This window comes from Danio aesculapii, chromosome 10 (assembly GCF_903798145.1).
Source record: "Danio aesculapii chromosome 10, fDanAes4.1, whole genome shotgun sequence".
Lineage (NCBI taxonomy): Eukaryota > Metazoa > Chordata > Actinopteri > Cypriniformes > Danionidae > Danio > Danio aesculapii.
The window spans coordinates 10,699,511-10,718,199 of NC_079444.1; the positions used below are offsets into that span (position 1 = coordinate 10,699,511).

At 35.5% G+C, this 18,689-nt stretch overlaps 1 protein-coding gene across 2 annotated transcripts in view; it reads left to right on the plus strand.

Annotated features, from left to right (window-relative positions):
• Window positions 1–18,689, plus strand: part of LOC130236497 (rab GTPase-activating protein 1) — a 158,178-nt gene that overhangs the window by 110,955 nt on the left and 28,534 nt on the right. For both annotated transcript variants that reach the window (XM_056467219.1, XM_056467220.1), the window contains 6 exons: window positions 5,486–5,599; window positions 9,082–9,156; window positions 10,211–10,336; window positions 11,560–11,703; window positions 11,804–11,845; window positions 13,719–13,847. In XM_056467219.1, coding sequence (XP_056323194.1) covers window positions 5,486–5,599; window positions 9,082–9,156; window positions 10,211–10,336; window positions 11,560–11,703; window positions 11,804–11,845; window positions 13,719–13,847 — 630 coding nt within the window. The remainder of the gene's footprint in view (window positions 1–5,485; window positions 5,600–9,081; window positions 9,157–10,210; window positions 10,337–11,559; window positions 11,704–11,803; window positions 11,846–13,718; window positions 13,848–18,689) is intronic.

Sequence of the window (18,689 nt, forward strand, 5' to 3'; positions counted from 1 at the left end):
ATCCCGATTCCTGTGTCGTTAAATAACCATAACCTAAATAGCCGGGTCTGTCCTTTCTGTTGTGTTGTGAGAAAATACAGCGTGTTTTTCGTAATTTGTTTGCGTTGTTCGAAAATGCAGCTTGTTTTTTAAAAATGTGTTTGCGTTGTGAGGATTTGCAGCATGTGTGCGGTCAAACTGATGAAGATCTTTTCTCAATTTGCTTTTTGTAATTGCATGTGTTTTCTTAAATTGCAGCATGTTAAGCTCTCTCGGCTCTCTCGGTACATATGTTTTAAAGTGTGTTGTTAATAGCAGCACTTCTCTGTATAAAAAAAGAAGAAAAAAATCCTGCAAGCTCTGAAAAAGATCAAGCCTCAGCAAAGTTAAGAAAATATAGCTCAAAAGTAAATCAAAATGAACGCAACTAATTACTTTTTTGAGGAGTAACTCAAAATTGTAATGCATTATTTTTAAAAGTAGCTTTCCCCAACACTGGTTGAGACCCTTTTCTCTTGACATTCTCAGATTCACAAGCTGGAGAGTAGCTGGTCTTTTTGATCCAGTTTGACCAAATGTGTGTTTACATTATTACCTCTTTTTCCACCAGGCAGTGTGAGTGCTGATTCGGAGCCAGAGTCTAGTTTCTGTTTGTTTGGTTTTTTATGTTTCGACGCCCAAAGCACCTGCTCTGAACCATACAACAGTTTTTTTTTTTTTTTTTTTTTTAAGTAGCACCAAACTAAAAATTTGAGCTCTATATTTTGCATTATTGCTTAATTGTGCCACACTTCATGAACACACATTTTTTCCTTGTATTCTTTGTCTTAAAAAATGGTGGCATGCTGCATGAAGATGTAATGTAAAATGAAATGTAATGTGTATTTATATAGCACATTTATTGTGTATGGTTATACACCCAAAGCGCTTCACAATCATGAGGGTGGTCTCTCCACACCACCACCAGTGTGCAGCATCCACTTGGATGATGCGACGGCAGCCACAGGACAACGGCGCCAGTGCGCTCACCCCACAGTAGCTGTAGGGGGAGAGAAGAGACAGTGAAAGAGCCAATTCGGTAGATAGAAATGATTAGGAGGCCATGATCGTATGGGCCAATTGAGGGCCAATTGGGATTTTTAATGACCACAGAGAGTCAGGACCTCGGTTTAATGTCTCATCCGAAAGGTGGCGCCCACTGACAGTATAGTGTCCCATTCACTTTTACTGGGGCATTAGGACTCACACAGACCACAGGTTGAGCACCCCCTGCTGGCCTCTCTAACACCACTTCCAACAGTAACCTAGTTTTCCCATGTGGTCTCCCATCCAGGTACTGACCAGGCTCAGCCCTGCTTAGCTTCAGTGAGTAACCGTTCTTGGGCTGCAGGGTGATATGGCTGTGGATGTTCATATTGCTCGTAATCTCTGTCTAAACAAACTACAGCGCACTACATGAACACATTGGATTTGCTGTGATTTGATGCTGATGAAGATCTGAAAAGATATTAGCATTATTCCACGTTTGTATTTGGTGCTCCACATTTGTGTTGCTTGGAAGGATGTGACGTATGCAGCAGCATCAGACATATCTTTGCTGTGACTCTCTAGATATTGTAAAAGCATACAGTGCATCTGCAAAGTATTCATAGCGCTTCACTTTTTCCACATTTTTTTATGTTACAGCCTTATTGCTCAATACTTTGTTGATGCACCTTTGGCAGCAATTACAGCCTCAAGTCTTTTTGAATATGATGCCACAAGCTTGGCACACCTGTCTTTGGGACTTTTTGCTCATTCCTCTTTGCAGTACCTCTCAAGCTCTATCAGGTTGGATAGGAAGCGACAGTGTACAGCCATTTTCAGATCTCTCCTGAGATGTTCAATAGGATTTAGGTCTGGGTTCTGGCTGGGCCACTCAAGGACATTCAAGAGCACTCTGGTCAAGAAAACTCTGAAGCAGGTTTTCATTCAGGATGTCTCTGTACATTGCTGCATTCATCTTTCCCTCTATCCTGACTAGTCTTCCAGTTCCTGCTGCTGAAAAACATCCCCGCAGCATGATGCTGCCACCACCATGCTTCACTGTAGGGATGGTATTAGCCTGGTGATGAGCGGTGCCTGGTTTTCTCCAAACGTAACGCCTGGCATTCACTCCAAAGAGTTCAATTTTAGTCTCATCAGACCAGAGAATTTAGTTTCTTGTGGTCTGAGAGTCCTTCGGATGCCTTTTGGCAAATTACAGGCGGATAGTGGCTTCCGCCTGGCCACTTTACCATACAGTCATGATTGTTGGAGTGCTGCACAGATGGTTGTCCTACTCTAAGGTTCTCCTCTCTCCACAGAAGAATGCTGGAGCTCTGACAGAGTGACCATCGGGTTATTGATCATACACCTGACTAAGGCCCTTCTCCCTCGATCACTCAGCTTAGATGGCCAGCCAGCTCTAGGAAGAGTCCTGGTGGTTCCAAACATCTTCCACTTACGGATGATGGAGGCCACTGTGCTCATTGGATCTTTCAGAGCGGCAGAAATTTTTCTGTAACCTTTCTCCAGACGTGGTCAAAAAGGGACAATAAGTTTTCAAAACTTTAGACCTTGTCTCTATCTGTATTTAACGTCATGTTGGGATTGACGAAAATGCAAATCTGTTGTTTTAAAATTGATTTTAAGGTTATGTAATATATTTATTGTTGGAATTTTCATAAAAAGTTGAAGCAGCACTTTCCTACATTGATAACACTAAGAAATGTTTCTTGGGCAGCAGATGCTGAACCTTGCAATTACTAAAATTATGTACATTTAAAAATGTATTTGAGAAGAGAAGAAACATTCTAAGTTTTAATAGTACTTCATAATATTACTGCTTTATTGTCACATAAATTCAGCCAAGAGTTTTCTTTAAAGTAGTAATAATAAATAATAAAATAACTTTGTAATAATAGTGTATTCCTTCAATAGATTTTTTTTGAAAGCATGCATAGAAATATGGTATTCATGCATTTAACATCGTTATGCTAATGAAATTAATGTTTTATAAACACTGATGAAATATATTCTGCAATTTTCTTTGCACATGCTCATATTGGGCGTGAGTCATTACTATTCTCTTGCATATCTGATATTGATGAGCATTTAATTATCACTTTAATTGAGATGGATATATTCAGAATGCTTGTGCCATATGGTAAAATCTAAGGAGCTTAACAAATCAAGTGAGGTCTTCTGCTTAAATATAACACGTTTTATGATCGCTAAATGAGCATTCTGGGGCAACATTATGATTCTTCTTAATGTTAAAGCTCTTTACTGTACTCTGCTAGGGACCTTTTGAGTATGTAATGACTGAAAGGCATGGGCATGATGTAATATTTTGCATTATTGTCTTTTAAAATGGCAAAAGAAAGTGGCAGCGGTTTGCCCTTAAGCTTCCGTGACTCCCACTGGGTGTGCGTGTGTGTGTGTGTGTGGCAGAAACAGAGAGCACCTATAAATAGATGTTGTATAATCTAGATTGAGTTTTATAACATACCCCTGATGAGCTACAGTAACTATTTTTACATATTTGGCATACTGTATGGGTAAATCCAGTGGTGGATTAATATGTCTGCATATTTTTTTAATGCTTGCAGCACTTCTATTTATAATGCTGATTTAAAATGTTAAAATTGTAACTGTGATTTGTAAAAGTGTTGCATTTAGAGATATATTGAGGAACTATGTCGGCTGCTAGCATAAAACTGATTCCCTTGATAAAATCCCTATAGGACAGGGTTCTCAACCTTTTTCACTTCGGGGCCCACCTCCTTCCTCGTGGAAGGCCCATGTGTGGCATTTTTTTTAAAACTGAATGTCTAGAGAAAATGCTTATTTTAAATCTTTATTTATTAGCAAAACTTTTTATTTTGCTTATACTATTATTATCTTATTTTAAAGCATTTTATTTAAAAAAAAGTAAAGGTGTGTATATATATATATATATATATATATATATATATATATATATATATATATATATATATATATATATATATATATATATATATATATATATATATATATATACTTTAAATATATATATATATATATATATATATATATATATATATATATATATATATATATATATATATATATACATATATATACATATATATATATACATATATATATATACATATATACATATATACTTTAAATAGGATAGTTCACCCAAAACAGATGATTCTGTCATCACGTACTCGCCTTACAAACATCTTTAAGTTCCTTTCTATTATTGAACACAAAAGAAGATATTTTGAAGAATGTTGGAACCGGTAACCATTGACTTCTACAGTATTTGTTTTTTCTACTGTGGATGCCAATGGTTACTGGCTATCTATGGTAAATGGTTATCTAACATTCTTCAATTTGTCTCAAATTCTTCAAATTGTTCGACAGAAAATAAAAGAAACTCCTAAAGGTCAGTAAATAGTGAGTAAATGAAAATTTTTGGATGAATTATCTCTTATGTTACGACCCTGGTCTAGGGTCAAGGCCGCAACATAAAAGAACACCCGACAAATAAAATTCACTTTAATGACCCTTTGGTGTCGGGTCTCTTTATTTTTTTGTGTGTTCGTTTTTATCACCCAAAAACATGAAGCCATTTACCTTTGAGTGGACCCACAGAAAAATAATAAACAAAAATTACACTCTAACTGAACACCCAAATGAAACTAACTACACCTAATAATATAACAGAAATAAAAATACAAAATCTACACCTACCTCCCTGACTAAGAACAAAAACAGGAGAAAATATTTACAAAAAAAAAGTGTGGCGTCCAACCCCTACTGCCTCTTACCGTGTACAATATTTACAATTTTAACAATCAACAAACAAACAAACCAAGAACAAAATAATAGGAGGGGGAAACACGGATGGATATACAACACAGAATTAAAACTTATACAACAGCACGGGAAACACAATCAACAATAACACTTAGCAACCGGGATAGCTTTATCACACCAAACTCAAATACAACATACCAACAATACTCTCGCCCCACGCCCATTGTTCCCTTTTTAAAGGACACCCTGGGTTACTTCATCCAATACAAGGGCACGTCGTCTGCGTGACTAAGGCGGGGCCTGCAGGTGGAAAGAGAGGGAGGGAGAGAGAGAGAGACAGACACACCTGCCAACGCAACACTTAAAATCGCTAACTCTCCACATTATGTGATTTAGTATGCCCTTTTAAATGCCCTCTAGTGGAAATGAGACATAATGCATGCCTGATACAACAACATTGACTCAACCATTGGCAAACATTTGTCACTTGATGGTCTGATGGCTGGAGTCATTATTTTTGCATTTGCATGATGAGATGTGATGAGACTGGCACAGAAACCACACACTTTGCCTTTAAGTCGTCTTGTCTTTCAATGTAATTTTATATATTGGCATTACAGCTGTGCCTCTTGGTAATATTTCTCTGCTTCTCTCTCTTCTCTTTTATTAGGAATCTCCACAGGACAGTGCCATCACTCGGGACATTAACCGAACGTTTCCTGCACACGACTACTTCAAAGACACAGGGGGTGATGGGCAGGACTCTCTCTATAAGATCTGTAAGGTGAGCAGATGACCTGTCTGACCGCTTCTTTGAAATTCGTCTGCTCAGCTCAGATTCTGCACTTCTGTTCGGCTACGGTTCATTTATCATCTACAGCTCTGCATAATCAGGGCTGCCATCCCGAAAAAGTTAAATGTGCACTTTTAGACTGTTCCAGATTCTTCATAAACTTTTATTGTAGTGCAGTTTTTTTTAAAGGTGCAGTAGGTGATTGTCTTTAGAAACATTTTGTTGAAAGTCTCTTCACAGTCCACTAGTAATGATTAAAGTAAATGATCTAAATGTGTTTATTCATATTTTTATATTCTGGGTGAGCCATAAGACAAAAAATGTTCAACCAATTAAAATTTATGTGGCCGATAATTCACAAAATTCTGATAAGTAGCCCAAACTGTCTGTCAACAGTAGATTTGTACAACTGCGCACCCCTGTTCACGCAGATCAGTAAAGTCTAGATCAGATACGCGGCCGACCGGAAGATATTCACATTAATATAGCAGCATTTTTTTATGACGCTGTATAACAATAATTAACATTTTTACAGTACTGTGACGGTTGGGTTTAGGGTTGGGGTATGGGTAGGTGTTAAAAAATCATTAATCATTATTTATGACAGTTTTTTTTTTGCTTCTTTTTTTTTTTTTTTTTTTTTTTTACATATTGTTTATGTTCATTTATTTCACATTGAAATCAAAGAAAACGACCTATTAATTGCCATAAAAATGAAATGACTGAACGTACACACAAGAGAAAGATCTGAGAAAAGTTCTTATGTTAGAAGAAAATTTTAAATGGCAATTGTTCTTAGAGCTTTTTGCATCTGAACTCTTCTAATATACATGGTAGATGGTTGGATGTAGACAAATGTATAGATGGTTGAGAGAGTTATTTGAAGTATATATAAATTTATAAATTGAGGGATGATATTATCTAGATACATTTATCACAATATTTTTATGCTTTAATGCCCATAGTCAATAAATCATAAAAAAAAGCATATAATGAGCAGTTGAAGTATTATCAGTACAGTGAAAGTTTAATAGCCTAAATCACCTGTTTAACAACAACAAAAGCTTCTTCTAGGTTTTTCAGACGTTCTCCTCAAAATAATGAGGTCAGTGGGTTTAATATGAAGCACACAAAGGAGATTGATGGCTCAGTTTCCATTATTGGGCATCTCTTAATAATTCACCTCTCTCCGACTGGTACCGCCATCATTCATGCAGCACTATAGATTTCTCATATTGACCACACAGTACGATTGGGCTCTCTCAATCCACAGTTCACCAAGTTTATGAGCACAGCAGTTTGTGATTGTCACAATATTAGCTGACGTTTTGAGCACAGTTTTCAGAGGTATGTAGGCCAGTCTGTAAGCATTCTGTCGATTTCTCAGATCTCATTTGCACTTCTGCCTATGCAAGAGTGACAAGAACTGTAGCATTGGGTTTGGCTTCAGTGATGTTAAACAACGTAAAGTCGCATGTGTTTCACAACCAGTCATGACATACCAATTGATATAATTATTTAAATGCTTTTAATATCTTTCCATCCAAATATGTAAATGAGACAAATCTGGAATATTGCATGAAATATTTGCAAGTAAAGCACTGTTTCCATCTGAAAGAGAATAAAATAAACACATTTTCTTAAACTGTCACCAAATATCAAAAAGAAATATGAAATTGGCTGAGGTAAGAGATGCCACCGTGGGCCTTTGGGTCAGTTGGCATTTCTGTGTGGAGTTTGCATGTTCTCGCTGTGTTCACGTGGGTTTCCTCCGTGTGCGTCGGTTTCCCCCACAAGTCCAAAGACATGCTGTACAGGTAAATTGGGGAAGCTAAAATAGTCCGTAGTGTATGAATGAGAATGTATGGGTGTTTCCCAGCTATAGGTTGCAGCTGGAAGGGCATCCACTGTGTAAAACATATGGTGGATAATTTGCCGGTTCATTCCGCTGTGGTGACCCCTGTATAATAAAGGGACTAAGCCGAAAAGAAAATGAATGAATGAAATTACTAAAGCCTCAGAAGATGAAGATGGTACACAATGAACGTGTGGAAGCTTCTGGAGGCATGAGACCACTCTTTGGGAGCACAGATGCTCAAGACCAAACCATTTTAATGATGGACTTTGGCTGAGGCATTTTAGAGTGAACAAAACAATATTTCAGATATTTTACAATGATGTCGGTCTGCTGGTTTGTCCAATAATGATCTGTTTAAACAAAGTCATGAGACTTTTTTTGCGCATGCTGCAATTTATTTGGGAAATGTTTTTCCATTGTCGTTTATGCACAATTTTTTTGTCAAATAAAATGGTAGCACTTTATTGAAGGGGTGTTGATGAGACTGTCATAAAAACCTTTATAATCATGAATGTGAATGAGATTTTATGCATGCTTATGACAGCTTTTATTAAGTGTCGTGTCATTTTAAATGCAAAGATGACATTATTTGTTATGACAACTTGACAAACAAATCCATTACAAGCAGTCTTTATCTTTGCTATGACAGCTTGACATTACCAAGACAACATAACTTGTCATAAATCTGTCATAAACAGGATTATCATGAGGCATTATAATGGTGTCATGAATTTTTTTCTGATCACTTTTTCAGTGGAACAAACTGTATTTGTAAGGAAAAAGTCTCATTAAAAGTGTCATTGCTCTGTCATGTAATTTTTAACAGTGTCGTTTGTCACTTTAACTTCGACATTTTAATGACAAATGGAAGTTGTACCACTGTAGTTGAGGTAAAAAAAAAGTTAAAGAAGTGTTATAAAATTCATGACACATTTATAATGGCTTCATGACAATCATGTTTATGATAGATTTATGACAAGTTTTGTTTTCTTGGTAAAGTCAACTTTTCATGACAAACAAAAACAGGATGTGATGTCAAGTTGTCATGACAGACACTATCATCTTTGCATTTAAATGTCATAACTGAGCGAATGGCACTGAATTACAGTTGTGATAAGCATGCATAAAATCTCATTTCCATTCATGACAATTCATGCCGTGATTATAAAGGCTTAATGACATTCTTATGAACACTCCTTCAATTAAAGTGTTACCAAAAAAGTTTACATATTTTTTCAAAATGTATGCAAATCTTGCCATTTATATTAAGCATTTTGTATGAGATATTCCAAAATGCATATAAAATAGGTGGACTGAAACATAGCTTGTGTCAGATGATGCTATTTTGACCTCTAATATTTGTTGTCATGACACACACATACACACAGGCAATATACAAGATAAAATGGTTAATTTGTCTCAACATTCTATAAAAGAAAATATAGACATTTTTTCCATTTCCCAATGTTGTTTTACGAATCGCCACACTAAAAGGAATTGTTCCAAATTTGATCTAATATTGTGTAGTCTGAGCCTGGCATAAGACTGCATATCTGTTTATTTAGAGCATATTTACTCATAGTTCCACTAACATTCTGTATCTTCTATCCTCCAGGCTTATTCTGTTTATGATGAAGAAATCGGTTACTGTCAAGGGCAGTCCTTCCTTGCCGCTGTGCTGCTACTACACGTGAGTATCAACGCAGTTTAATCCAAGGTTGTTTATAAAAGCTAACGTTTAATGTAATGATATACAGTGGGGGAAAATAGGGATTGAACACGTCACCATTTTTCTCTGAAAACTTGTTTCTAAAAGTGTTGTTGACTTGAAATGTTCCCCGGATGTTTATAACAACTAAAGAAATATATATAAGCAAAGAAACAAAAGTAATTAGTTTACAAATTAAGTTATGTGCAATAAAATGAAGTGAAGCAAGGAAAAAGTATTGAACACATGAAGAAAGGGAGGTGTAGAAAGGCAGTGAAAGCCCAGACGGCAGCTTAAATCTCAGAAGCCCTTTGCCCTTCCTCATCGTACATTAATATTAGCTGCTTTAGTTGAACATTTACATTACCGGGATGATGAAGATGAAACCAGGGTGGACATTTCAGCAAGACAATAATCCAAAACACAGTCAAGGAAACTGTCAAATGTTTTAAGAGAAAGAAAATCAAGCTGTAGAATGGTCCAGCCAATCACCTGACTTGAATCCAATAGAAAATACTAATTAAAGATCAGATTTGATAGACGAGACCCACAGAACCATCAAGATTTGTACACTCTGTTGAAGTCTGTGAAAAACTCACACCTGAGCAATGCATGTGACTTCATTCTCCATATCAGAGTCGTATTTAAGCTGCCATCACCAAAAAAGCCTTTATAAAAAGTATTAAATACGTTTCAGTAGTTCAGTACTTTCTCCTTGTGTCATTTCTTTGTTATTACACACATTTTTCAGATTTTTTGTTTTGTTTTATTTTTATAATTTGTTTTTTTTAATCCCATGTCAACGACTCCTTTAGAAATATTAATCCCAGGAAAAAAAACATGGCATGTTCAATACTCCCCCCACTACATTTGTGTTTCCACTCGCACAAAATGTCATGCTTTAGCTGTATGTAATATCGTACTTTAAAAGGAGAGGCAGTGCCACCTGGTGGATGTGTGTGTTTTGGTATTTTGTCAACATGTTGTAGTTGTATTATCGAGCTGTGTGATGAGGTTGTGTGTTGTTTTTGTGCAGATGCCAGAAGAACAGGCGTTCAGCGTGCTGGTCAAGATCATGTTTGAATACGGTCTCAGGGAGCTCTTCAAACAGAACTTTGAAGACCTGCACTGCAAGTTCTTCCAGCTGGAGAGACTCATGCAGGTTACAACCATTACTGATTTGCTTATTGAGATACCAATAATGATAGGATACTAAGGCAAAAATCACAGCATAGTAATATTTTGTCAACTGAAATAAAATATTTTCTCCTGAAAATCACAAGATACTGTTATTATGAGGTCAGCTGTCCCTTGAGGAGGAATGGAGAGAAGATTTCTTCAACACATTTCTCCACATAATAGCTTTAATAACTCATTTCTAATAACTGATTTATTTAATCTTTGCCATGATGACAGTAAATAATATTTGACTAGATATTTTTCAAGACACTTCTGTATTGATTAAAGTGACATTTAAAGGCTTAACTAGGTTAATTAGGTTAACTAGGCATGTTAGGGTAATTAGGCAAGTTATTGTATAATGATGGTGTGTTCTGTTGACAAAAATATAATGCTTAAAGGGGCTAATAATATTGACCTTAAAATGGCTTTTAAAAATTAAAAACTGCTTTTATTCTAGCCAAAATAAAACAAATAAGACTTTCTCCAGAAGAAAAAATACTATCAGACATACTGTGAAAATTTCCTTGCTCTGTTAAACATCATTTGGGATGGGAGACCACATAGGAAAGCTAGGTTGCGGCCGGAAGTGGTGTTAGGCCAGCAGGGGGCACTCAACCTGTGGTCTGCGTGGGTCCTAATGCCCCAATAAAGTGAAGGAGACTCCATACTTCTCAGTAAGTGCCGTCTTACAGATGAGACGTTAAACTGAGGTTCTGACTCTCTGTGGTCATTAAAAATCCCAGGATGAAAGAGTAGGGGTTTAACCCCTGCATGCTGGCCAAATTTGCCCCATGGCCTCTGTCCATCATGGCCTCCTAACAATCCCCATATCATAATTGGCTTCATCACTCTGTCTCCTCTCCACCAATCTGCTGGTGTGTGGTGTCTGGTGTCTGGCGCAATATTGCTGCTGTCGTGTCATCCAGGTGGATGCTGCACACTGGTGGTGGATGAGGAGATTCCCCCCAAAAATGTGTAAAGCGCTTTGAGTGTCCAGAAAAGCGCTGTATAAATGTAAGGAATTGTTATTATGTGTTTATTAATTGGCTTTTCTGATGAGCATGACTGATGTGCTGCAAGTTGCATTTACCTAAAACAGAAATCAACTCTTTTTCACACACTTTTATAACTCTTACCATTATAATTATAATACACTCACGTGGGTCAGGTACTATCAATGTTTTCTGCCTCTCTTTATTGTAGGAATGCATTCCAGACCTGTACACACACTTCCTGAACTTGGGTTTGGAAGCGCACATGTACGCCTCCCAGTGGTTCCTCACACTCTTCACAGCCAAATTCCCTCTTTACATGGTCTTTCACATCATTGATCTTCTGCTGTGTGAGGTACATTGTCAATAATACCTGCTTTGATGAATTATAAAAAAAATGTAGTACATTGTTTGTTCATAATAATCCTCTGTTTTCCTTTTTGTTTTTATTTCAGGGTATCAGTGTCATTTTTAATGTAGCTCTTGCATTATTGAAGGTAAGGAGGCGCTCATGATATCATTGACTGCATCATTTTCTCAGTTGTTTCACCATTGAGACATGAATATACTTTACAGTCTTGTGTTATTTCTTGAAAATGAACCTATTTTTCACTCATACCTCATCCAAATAGTTACAGCTATTAAAGAGCAGGTCATTATATTGTGTTGGAGTCCCCAACAACTGATTTCAATTAATTAAAGCTCACAAAAAAAGCTTTTAAGTATATCCGTTCGTTTCTAGAATCATTTTGTAATGATTTAGATACAGTTTAATTAGACCATTAAGACATGTAAACCCCTCCCTTCCACAAGACCGTTCTGCTCTGGTTGGTCAGCTGGCCAAGTGTGTTTTGATTTGTTTTGTTTTTTTATCTATTCCTTGTCAGAAATTAATCACCAATTTCAGATTTTTTTTTTTGTTTTTCATGGGCAGGAGGGGGTTAAGCAAATGTGTTAATTTGCCTGTGTTGACGTAGATTAATACCATTCAAACAATTTGAAAATATAATGACTCATTAAGGGCGATTTAGACCAGACTGTGGACAATGTACATCAAGGCTGTTGTTCTTGCAAAATAAAGCCCGACACAAAGTAGAAACTGTTGTAAAAGACTGAAGGGCTTTATTCTGCCAGAACTACTGCCTAGGTGTGGACTATTCTTCTTATTACACAACTACTTGACACAAAAATAAATAATTAGAAACAAAAATAAACATAATTAATTAAACATAAGGCTCAGGGAAAAACGGCGTTTATTCAACATTTTATTTTGTCAGAAGATGGCACCAAACAGTCAAGAACAACAGCTTAACAGATAAACCAGCCCGATCTCATGAGGAAACTATTTTGATTTCTCAAACTATTTCATGTATTGTCAGAAAATTGGCGAAATTTACACGATTTCCCTCGGACAAAAAAATAAAATGCTAATAAAATTAATTGTTTTTAATCAAAACATTTCTATTGGTTCTGTTTATGTTGATTTTGTATTATTTTGTTAGAAATACATATGCACATCACATTGTTTTTCAGCTAACATGAGTTATAAATTAAGAATAATTACTTAACACTTCACAGATTAGAATATCTCAGATTAAAAGTTCTGATGCAAGTCATGTTTCAGTTTAATCATTTTTTGGGAATAAACATAGGATTTTTTTAATGAATTAAAAATTCTTAATTGCAGCAATATCATGATAAAACATGGTCGTATTAAACCTGCAATTATTAAGAAGTTGCTGATCAAATACAATACAATTAATACATTATATATTACAATTTCACTCGTATGAAAACGTACGATTTTTAAAAGGAGGCATGCCCCCAAGCCCCACCCCTAATCCTCCTAACTTGGGGATCAACAAATCGTAATAAAAAATATGATTAAGGTCATACAAATGAATACGAATTCACCACCAAATCAAAAAGTTACAAATTGCCATGAGATTGTGTTGAATAATCGTATAAATAAAAACATGACTGTATTCACTAATAGTCCAGATAATTCAAAGTTTCTGGATAAACATGTCTTATAACTTAACCAGTTGTTATCTGGAAATAACATACCTTGTAATGTCAGATTGACCAGTCAGAATTAAGTATTCCAGAGATCTTTGTGTTAACTTTTTTTTATAAGGCAGACTGTTTATAATGAAAGACAGCTACATTACAAACTGCAAATACTATATTTTTCAAAAATCCATTTGACCTGCTCTTAAAAAGGATGTACACAATATAATTGGCAGCTACACCATAGCATGATCAGATGTTCCTCAGTGAATCTGTCATTATTACCAAGAGGCAGAGAATACTTATTTATGCCATCAATAACTCAACATCACAATTTGATCACTCTCTTTCTCCCCACAGACGTCTAAAGATGACCTGTTGCAGACAGATTTTGAGGGTGCGCTGAAGTTTTTCCGAGTGCCTGTGCCCAAGCGCTATCGCTCTGAGGAGAATGCTAAGAAGCTCATGGAGTTAGCATGCAGTATGAAGGTAACCAAGCTGTCTGCAGGATATGTTTAGTGATGTGACCCAAATCAGATCTGTTCATTTCTCTGTGTTTAGTGCTTGATGTCATCATCATCAAATTTATTGACAGAAAGGAAAAAATTACAATGAAAACACTTATTTATTTTTTATTAGTATTGGTTGTCTTAAGTGTTTTTTCTGCAATCCTTATAATGCTTTAATTTTTATTCTCATGTTCTAAGTCTGTTGCGACCAGAAGAATTTATGTTTTATGAAATAGTCAAAACAATATTTTTGCATTAAACTTTATTTTATCAGCAAAAATGACAGGTTTAATACTCATGTTTTGTCATGGCATAAGTGCAATTAGGATTTTTAATTCCTAAAAAATATTTTTTTCCCTTACAATTTTTATATTGAATCATGAAATTATTCATATAAGAACATTTAATCTGAGATATTATGAGTGCTTACACCATTAAAATTAAATTGCATAATTCTTAATTTATAACTCATGTTAGCTGAAACAATGAAACTTCTAACAAAACAATATCAGATAAACATGAAAATAACCCTGAGAGATTTTGAATTAAAACAGATTCATGTTTATGTGTAACATTATTCAGTGCCAAAAGTGATTGACACACAGAGAAAATCTAATTATATATAGCAGAAACTGTCATTTTCATTCATTCATTTACTTTCTTTTTCAGTTTAGTCCCTTTATTAGTCAGGGGTCGCCATAGCGGAATGAACCGCCAACTTATGCAGCAAATGTTTTACGCAGCAGATGCCCTTTCAGCCGCAACTCAACAGTGGGAAACATCTATTCACACACATACACTATAGACAATTTAGCTTACCCAATTCACCTGTACTGCATATCTTTGGACTGTGAAGGAAACTGGAGTACCTGGGGAAACCCACGCGAACACTGGGAGAACATGCAAACTCCACACAGAAATGCCAACTGACCCAGCTGAGGCTCAAACCAGCGACCTTCTTGCTGCCACCCCATTATCATTTTTTGTACAAAAAAAAAATAGAAAAATGACAGGAACACAATTAAAATGGTCATCGCTTAATTTTTTTATTTATTTATTTTTAATCTAAATAAATTATTACTAAAAATACTAGATATGAAAAAGTGGTAATATGAAAGTCTCCTGATTGTCCAGCAGAGGACACTGCAGGAGAAAAAAAGAGATGACATTAAATCGCTCTTGTTTTTTTTTTTCAGTACTTCTGTCCTTATCTTTTATTCAAATTAGCTGAACATTTCTACATAATTTTTATGTTTTTTTGCATAAATGGAATTCAATACTGTGAATTGATTATTAAAATAAGCTAAAAGTGAAGCTAAAATTATTAATAAAAATTATAGTAAATTTCTTTAAGCATGCTACGTATTATACCAAGATATAAATTCCTGAAAATTTTTATTTGAAATTTTAAAGTGATGGAGTGTGTAGAGTTTGCATGTTCTCCCTGCATTCGTGTGGGTTTCCTCCGGGTGCTCCGGTTTCCCCCAAGACCATAGACATGTGGTACAGGTGAATTAGGAAGGCTAAATAGTCTGTAGTGTATGAGTGTGAGCATGTATGGATGTTTCCCAGAGATGGGTATTCGCTGCGTGAAACATATGCTAGATTAGTTGTCGGTTTATTCCGCTGTGGCAACCCCGGATTAATAAAGGGACTAAGCCGAAAAGAAAATGAATGAGTAAATTTATTATTCTTGTGTCCTCCCAAAACTTTAACCTTCGCTCATCTTAAAAGATACAAATTAAAATATATTTGAAACATTTGCTCATTAGTTTCTATCGATTCACACAACCAAAACACTGATATATCCATTTTCATTTAGCACAACAGTTTCATGTAAAACATGACATGACATGCTTATCCTGTCCTGTACTGTAAAAAATGGGGATCATATTAACTTTTGTTATATGTTTTATTATTAAAAACCTAGTGATTTGAAATATAATGATAAATATTTAAATAATATTTTGGGTCTCCACTGTCATTCTTGAATAGTCTTTTAATGTCATAAGTTAAAAATTTGCCTCAATAACCCTTTAAATTATACGCTGATCTCCATATTTTTAATATAGTCTGGCTCTTTTTTAACACCACTATTCCTCTCTGTCTGCATGTGCACTTAAAGTATGTTTGTTTTCTCTTTTAGTTCCTCGAAGTTCCATCAAAACACGATTGCTCATGTTTTTTTGAGTCCCGGTCCTTTAACCTAAATACAAACCAGCCTTTATTTCTCTTCCTCGAAGTCTCAACATCCCATCACAACACTGAAAGCTCACTTTCACTGCTGTGTTTGTGTGCCATTTCAAAACGAGGGGCCCATCATTCAAAAATCTGATGCCTAAAACGGCCCCTTCCTCGGTTTCACTGACACCACACACCGCAGTTTAACACCCTTCATGATCAAAAGAGCTTTTACACTCACAGACACACTTCGTTTCCCTATAGCCAGGTCTAATTGTTCCCAGGAGTGACGCCGAAAACACGCTGACTGATGAAGCCCTCGTGACATGGAGGGCTTTTATATGGATCTCATTTCATCTGTGGAAGCATTACGGATTAAAAATGGAACAGACCCGGTTCTGTGTCCTACAGCTAGTCTAAATAGAGCTCATTTACAAACACGCACGTACCTGCGGCTCTCGGCGTTCTGTTGAAAAATGGTTGGTTCTGTGCGCACAAAACACACTCAGTCTCTCAGAAATTGGGTCATTGCATGAAAATAGGGTAGTATTGGGCTGCAGGTGGATAAATGTGGCACGGCTTGTGTGTTTGTGTCCAGTGTGCAGGTAGTACATGAATAGAAATCCTTTTAAATGCATCAGTCTGGTAGCATTTTAAATGAGTGGGCTTGTTTGAGTCACAGCTTTATTTGTGTTGGCGGTGAGTCTGGCTAGTTTTAAAGTCAGAAAAGCTTAGCTGTAATTTATTCTAGTTGACTATCAACAAGTCTGGTGCACTTCAGGGCAGAGTCTGGGGAAGAGCTGATATATATTGGCTGCAGTGTTGGGTGGAATTAGTTATAAAGTAATGGCTACTGGGATTACATTACTTTTCCACAAAAAAAGTAAAGTAAGGGATTACTTTTTTTCTTTCATTCATTTTTTTTCAGCTTAGTCCCTTTATTAATCTGGGGTCGCCACAGCGGAATGAAGCGCCAACTTATCCAGCATGTTTTTACACAGCGGATGCCCCTCCAACCGCAACCCATCTCTGGGAAACATCCATACACACATTCACACACTGCGGACAATTTAGCCTACCTAATTCACCTATAGCGCATGTCTTTGGACTGTGGGGGAAACCGGAGCACCCGGAGGAAACCCATGCAAACGCAGGGAGAACATGCAAACTCCACACAGAAACCCCAACTGACCCTGCCGAGGCTCGAACCAGTGACCCTGCTGTGAGGTGACAGCCCTACCTACTGCGCCACTGCGTTGCCCGATTACTTTTTTCATTTTTATATAATTTATTTACTGTAACTTATACTGTACATAAATTCGACAGTTCTGTATAAATTCAGAGAAGCAGAGTGATAATATATTTTAATATTCTAATATTTATGTTTATGACAATATAAGGTATATATTCAGAAAACCACATAAATTGTGTGTGTATGTATATATATATATATATATATATATATATATATATATATATATGTATGTATGTATGTATGTATGTATGTATGTATGTATGTATGTATGTATGTATGTATGTATGTATGTATGTATGTATGTATTTATACAACAGTTCTGTCTAGTTCTTAAATCTGATTGGCTGATAGCCGTGCGATATTTTGCCAGTAACATCACACAAAGGCCTCTTCAACCTTCACCTTTGTGTATTACTTTTCGTATATACAGTTGAAGTCAGAATTATTAGCCCCCCTTTGAATTTTTTTCTTTCTTAAATATTTGCCAAATGATGTTTAACAGAGCAAGGAAATTTTCACAGTATGTCTGATAATATTTTTTCTTCTGGAGAAATTCTTATTTGTTTTATTTCGACTGGAATAAAAGTAGTTTCATTTTTTTTTTAAACCATTTTAAGGTCAAAGTTATTAGCCCCTTTAAGCTTTATTTTTCCGATAGTCTACAGAACAAACCATTATTATACAATAACTTGCCTAATTACCCTAACCTGCCTAGTTAACCTAATTAACCTAGTTAAGCCTTTAAATGTCACTTTAAACTGTATAAAGTTTCTTGAAAAATATCCAGTCAATCTAGTCTTCTCTCTGTTAAACAGAAATTGGGGAAGAAATAAACAGGTGGGCTTGTAATCCAGACTTCAACTGTGTGTATGTATATATTAATACTGTATATATATATATATATATATATATATATATATATATATATATATATATATATATATATATATATATATATATATATATATAATTTTTTATTAGTATTATTTTCAACTAAAGCAGGATAGATTTATCCAACAATTGTACATGCCAAAGTAATTATTAAATGTTTTTAAAAAAGTAATGTCAATATGGTGTCTATGTGTTTAGTTTTATTACATATGTTGTTTATAATTGCAGCATCACTGCAAAACTATCAACACAACTATCAACACTGTTTTAATATTGGAATTGCTTTTGTGAAGTGTGTAAATTAAAAATCAGTAAATAAATAGAAACTTTAAATTACAGATGAACATTCCAGACAAACAAATTACAAATAAAGAAAATGAAAAAATATATTTAAAATGTTTAAAAATATTTAACTAATTTTATTTTCTCACGCAACCAGATCTTTCACACATTAAAACGCAGTGTTCCTGGGTTAGAGTTTTTTGTTTTGGTCTG